Source organism: Alligator sinensis, unplaced genomic scaffold (assembly GCF_000455745.1).
Source record: "Alligator sinensis unplaced genomic scaffold, ASM45574v1 scaffold1086_3, whole genome shotgun sequence".
NCBI lineage: Eukaryota > Metazoa > Chordata > Crocodylia > Alligatoridae > Alligator > Alligator sinensis.
The window spans coordinates 469,159-475,312 of NW_005841975.1; the positions used below are offsets into that span (position 1 = coordinate 469,159).

Here is a 6,154-nt window from a genome sequence, read left to right on the forward strand (position 1 = left end):
CCGCCGGTTCATTGAGTACAGCTCCTGGAGGGAAGCCTCCAAGGGAAGGCAGGAATCAGGGAGATGGTTTCTGTGACTGGAGAGGAACAGCACAGAGGCGTGTTTCTATCCAAATCTTCCCGATCGGGCTCTCTGAAGCCGTTTCGGGTCCGTCCCTGGGCTTGTCTGGGTGAGCAGCTCTGATTTAAGGCGCTGTGTGTCGGGGGGCTGGGCGGGTGGGGAGCCCCTGGCAGCGGAGCTCCGTGGGCACGAGTTTCCGTTGCATCTGCTTTCACCTGGCTGCAAAGACCTGGCTCATTCTCCTGCAGGGGATTCGTGTGTCTCCGGGTGAAGGGGGACCCTTCCGAATCCCGATTTCTTTCGAGACCTACAAAGCCGCAGCAAAAGATGCCCAAGTCGCAACCAAAGTTGCCCAAGTCGCAGCAAAAGAGGCTCAAGTCGCACCAACAGATGCCCAAGTTCTTTCTTCCGCGGTTTATTTATAGCTCTTATTCCAAATAGATTTTTAAAAACTAAATATAGGAAATCCCCAAAGTTGGTATTTTTCTTTCTTTTCTTTCTTTCTTTTTTTTGGGAGGTGGGGGGAGGGGGGACGGACCAGGCTTGCTGTTAACCAGGCAGGTGCAAAAGCCAATAAGCCTTTAACAAACCAAGTTCCTACAGGGATTTGGGACAATTGTTTCCCTTTAATAAATATTCCCCCCAAGGGCATTTCGCATTAGGCAGGCAATTATTCAAAAGGCACCCGGCTCGCAGGTTGGTTCCTGGGGTTAAACAGGGCTTCCTACATCGAAGAATTATAACCTATTTTTTTAATATATAAAAAAAGAAACAACAACATTGAACCCACCAGATAATAGAAAGGAGCCGGTCTCCACCGAGGCACCAGCAGGGAGGTCCAAAGTGCCCTGCTCCTGTCTACAGCATCTAGAGATGCTGCGGGTGGCTAATATTCTCCCCCTCGATTTAAGAGCAAAGGAGAGGGTTTTAAAGAGAAGAAGCGAGCAAACCAGATCACCTTGGGGGAACTAATGGGGGGAGTACAATGCCCCCCGGCCCCCCAAAGAAAAGTAGTTCGTTTTCCCTCCCTCCCCCCCAACAATTGCCCCCTTTGCCATAATGAATATGGAACAGTTATGATGCACAGTGCTAATACATTATGTATATAGGTCCGGGATGTGGAGTTGGGCTGGCGAGCTGGGAAAAAACAGTGCCTCGTTTTGCCATGCTAGACCCGGGAGCATGTGGCTGTGTCTGGAGGTATTTTATAGGCAGGAACAGAGGGTTGTTTGGGGTTGTTTTTTTTTATTTTAATCCCCCCCACCACTTCACATTGATGCTAGATGTTACGAGGTTTGCAAGGGGGAAGCGCTGCTTTGGCAGGTCCCTTATGAGGTCCTAATTATAAACTCGCACGCACATACATACACCCCCCCTACACACAAAAAAAGACCTATTGGTACTAAACACCCAGGAAAGAAAGCGAGGCGGCGTGCAGACTCCTAGTGGGTGCTATTAGTGCCCTGCCTAACAAAAGCCTTCCCTTTAATCCCGTGTATTTAGTGATCTCCACTCCCCCCCGCCCCGCGTTCTTGCTTGCTTTCTCCCCCCTCCCCTCCCCTCCCCTCCTTCTTCCCTTCCTTTTCCTCCCTTTGAAGGTATGCTCCCCTCCAAGCTGATTGGGCGGGCAGGTTAGGGAGTGACTATGTCAGATGGCGGAGCAGCCTCGCCTTTGAACTTCCCCGCTCTCGGCTCCTAGTCCGCCTCCCCGCCGCACTCCCGGCCAGGTGCTCCGCCGGGCTGGGCAGGTCCAGCCTGAGCCCTGCAGCTGGAGGCACCTCTGGATTTCCTCCACCTCCACTTCTTTTGCCCCCTCCCCCCTCCCTCTCCCCCCTGGTCCCAAGCAGGAGCCTCTCGCCAGGACCGGATTTGCCGCAGCCCCTGGCATGATCAGCTGAGCGCTCGCGGGCGGGGTGGTGCCAGGGTGCCAGGCAAGGAGCCCCGGGCAGGTGAGCCGCAGCCCCGTCCGAGCCGTCTCAGCGCGCCCGCAGCACCATGTCCAAGCCGAGCGACCACATCAAGCGCCCCATGAACGCCTTCATGGTGTGGTCCCGGGGCCAGCGGAGGAAGATGGCCCAGGAGAACCCTAAAATGCACAACTCGGAGATTAGCAAGCGCCTGGGCGCGGAGTGGAAGCTGCTGTCCGAGGCCGAGAAGCGGCCCTACATAGACGAAGCCAAGAGGCTGCGGGCGCAGCACATGAAGGAGCACCCCGACTACAAGTACAGACCCCGGCGCAAGCCCAAGAACCTGCTCAAGAAGGACAGGTATGTCTTCCCTTTGCCTTACCTCGGGGACACTGACCCCTTAAAGGCGGCCGGGCTGCCCGTGGGAGCCACGGACTCGCTGCTGAGCTCCCCGGAGAAAGCTAGGGCTTTCCTGCCTCCCACCTCCGCACCTTACTCCTTACTTGACCCCAGCCAGTTCAGCTCCAGCGCCATTCAGAAGATGACTGAGGTTCCTCACACCTTAGCCACCAGCACCCTGCCCTACGCCTCCACCTTGGGATACCAGAACGGGGCGTTTGGCAGTTTGAGTTGCCCCAGCCAGCACACCCACACCCATCCTTCGCCAACTAACCCCGGCTATGTGGTGCCATGTAACTGTACAGCTTGGTCGGCTTCCAGTTTGCAACCTCCAGTTGCCTACATATTATTCCCAGGCATGACCAAGACTGGAATAGACCCCTATTCTTCAGCACATGCGACTGCCATGTAACCCCCACCCATTACACCCAAGCGGGACCGGGGTTGCAGTTGGAACTTGAATCCCTTCCATGTGCATGTGTATAGGACCTGCAGAAGCAAAAAGCCACCTGGACAGGACACTGCTGCCATGATGGCACCTGGGGAGAGACGCACAAAAGACTTCTCTTGGACTCAGAGACTCTCTAGTCAAACACAGACTAAGTCCCAGAGGAGGCTCAGAGGCACTGGAGGTTCAGTTAGGCGCCAGAAACTTGTAAGAATTGTAAATGTGTTAACTGCCCTTTTGGACACAGAGACAAAAAAAAAAAGGCTAGGCAGTTTCGATTTTTATTTATTATATTAATGTCTATGAGTTCTATATGATCGGGTGTGCTTTGGATTTGAATTTCCGAAGTCCTGGTATCATGATGATTATTATTATTTTTTCCTTTTGCACATTAAAAGACAAGATTAGCTGTGTTATATCTATATATATATTTTGCCATCAAGCACTAATAGGTAAAATTGCTTTTCATGTCAAGACAAACAAAAAAACCACAAAAAACAACAAAAAAATAAATAAAAGGCTCTTTAAAAAAAGGGGGAAACGTTTATATTTAAAACATGAATATGATAGTGTTTGCTTAATTTAAACCAGATAGTCCTTCAAGTTTGTGTGATTCAGTGCAATTAGACCTAAGTTTACTTTTAGACAGAGCGTCAGGTATGGAGTCAGGCAGTAGAACTGTAAAAAAAAAAAAAAAAAAAAGAAAAAAAAGAAATAATAACCATAATAAAAAACACGAATAAAAATAATGGTAATTTAAATATGTTTTAACAATGTCTTTGGAGAAAATAAAATGTATCCAGAAGGATTTTACCTCGTTAACCTGTTCATTTGTTGAACAAAGACATTTTGAATAAAGACAATCTGTCATTAAACAAGTAAACTATGTGGTGTGAATAAACTACCAATTCTTACAAGCTTCCTCCTAAAAGAAAAAACAAACAAACAAACACCCCCACCCCCCCAAAAAAACCCACCCAAAAACACAAAGGCAAAAAAGCTGAAGGGAGTGAGTTGAACTAGTCTAGGGCCCGATCCTAGAGAAAATGGTTTGCCTGAGTAATGTTACTCAGAGGCGGGAATTTATCATCTCTGCTCATGTGAGTAATATTAACCACGCGCGTACGTGTTGGCAGGATCAGGACACTGAGGAATTGTACCTACATATCTGTAAAGATAATTTATATGTATGTGTGTGTGTATACACGCACATATATAGGTGCATATATATATACATATATATAGGTGTGTGTGTGTGCATATCTATATATATACACACACACATAAATATAGATATAGGTATATGTGTGTGTATATATATATATAGGGATATATATCGATACATATATAGGTGTATATATATATATAGGTACATATAGGTATATATGTGTGTGTGTGTGTGTGTGTGTGTGTGTGTGTGTGTGTGTATAGAAAGAGATAGATATATGTTTCTATATAGTCTTGCAGATGAGATGATATAGAGAGAAATCATAGAGAAGAAGGGCTGGAGAGGACCTAAAAAATATATGTGTATATATATATATATATACACACACACACACAGAGAATATATCTATATATCTATATATCTATAAACCATATAGCTATATATATCTATATATCTATATCTGGTTTCCAAGACTAGTTGAGACTCATCGTGCTGCGGTTTAATGTGGATCCACGTGCAAATCCACAAAAGAAACGGTTTTAATAGGCAACTTCAGGGGTGGATGATTTGCTAAAAAGTTCCGCGTCTGGCCTGATCTGGGGATGGAGTCGATAGGACGTGGGGGAGCCCCGTGTGGTTTATCTCCTGTTGGAAGGAGATAAGGGAGCACTCGATGTCTTTGAAATACCAGCGCCTCACTAAGTCCAACTTGACGGGGCTAGAAAAATAAGGTAGGGAGGGATTCATCATTCTTGGATTCAGGACTGGAGAAGGGGGAAAGGGGCAGAAGCTGGTGAGGGACGGACTGTGTCTCCTTCAGATCAGCGCCGCTGTGCATCTGGGACAGATGTTTGCAGCTGGGAGAAAGTTCTGAGCTCCGCTGCCTTGACTCCCGTAGGACACCGGGCTGTGAGGAAGGAGGCTTGGAGTAAACCTTTCCTGAGATTAAACCTTTCCAAAGAGGTTCTTGTTTCTTTTCTTTTTCTTTTTTCTTTTGCTGTTTGCGAGTCATTTTCTTTGCCAAACGCCTAACCCTTCTAAACGTGTCCAAATTCCTCTTTTTTTGTCAATGTCCCCGTCCCTCCCTCCCTTCGAGGAGAGGGAATCAGCCTTTCAAAGCTGTATTTTCTGCTTCTCCCCCAGCGAGCTTCAATTTAACTTTTACCCAGTGCAAAGAAAAGGATTGGAAATATAAACAGACTCCTGAAGCTGAAAACCAGCGGATTAGCATATTGTCCTAAACAATTAGCAGTGTTTGGGCTACCATTCATCAGGTCCCCTTTGTTAAAGAGGGATTTTCATTTAGGGGGGAAATAATAATAATAAAAAAGTAGCAGTTGTCCATCTGCTTGAGCTGAATGGCAAAGTGATCCGTGTTGTGTATGCTTTTCTCATTAAGTGCTCTTTTGAGACCGATGTTAGAATTAAATGGCATAACACAATTAACATACATGGGGCCTGAATGGAAGGGTGAGCCTATAAATAATAGATAGATAAATAAATGAGAGATCAGGCAAAGGTAAACAAAAGAGCAGAGGAGAAAAGAGTTGAAAGGAGAGGTTAGCATGGCTGATCCACGCTTGTTTAGCATGACAAAACGCCCTTACAAACCGGGACAATTAAGGAGCTGGCTTGACTGGGATTGTAATCACGGGCACAATGCGTTGGGACACTCAGGGAAAGTCCAGATGAATGGACCCCGGCGTGGAGAGGAAGGGGAGGCGAGGACCTGGCGGCTCTGCGCTGATATAACCCCAGCTGACAGTGGCTGTCAGTCTCAGTGATAACACTCATAGCTCAGTGTCCTTTAAAATCTACCCAGAGGAGTTTTACGGTGGTCTGAGGTTAGCGCCGGGGTGGAACCTGCTGGCTTCTCCCCGGGCTCTGGGGGAAGCCACTGGGCTAGGAGGAGGCAGTGGGGCAGGGCCAGGGCACGGGACCAGCTAGGGCTTCCAGGGATACCCGCTAGCTTCCCTAGCCCCGTGGGCAAACAGTGTCATGAGCCAGGCCAGGCACAAAACCTGCAGGACTTTCGTTTTAGAATCGAGAGCAGGGACTGGGGAAGGGTTCAGACGGGTGTATCGACACCCCAGTGCCCCGTGTGGATGCCAGACACACGCCTAGGCTTGTTCCTCCCAAAAGAAAGGAGCTGGGCTCAGTTCAAACTACGCC

General features: G+C 48.0%; 1 protein-coding gene across 1 annotated transcript; it reads left to right on the forward strand.

Annotated features, from left to right (window-relative positions):
- The first annotated feature begins 2,005 nt into the window (after positions 1–2,005).
- On the forward strand, positions 2,006–3,059 carry SOX14 (SRY-box 14). Its single transcript, XM_006020994.1, has one exon. It carries the CDS (start codon positions 2,056–2,058, stop codon positions 2,776–2,778), a length of 723 nt encoding a protein of 240 aa, XP_006021056.1. The 5' UTR covers positions 2,006–2,055; the 3' UTR covers positions 2,779–3,059.
- The last annotated feature ends 3,095 nt before the right edge of the window (positions 3,060–6,154 follow it).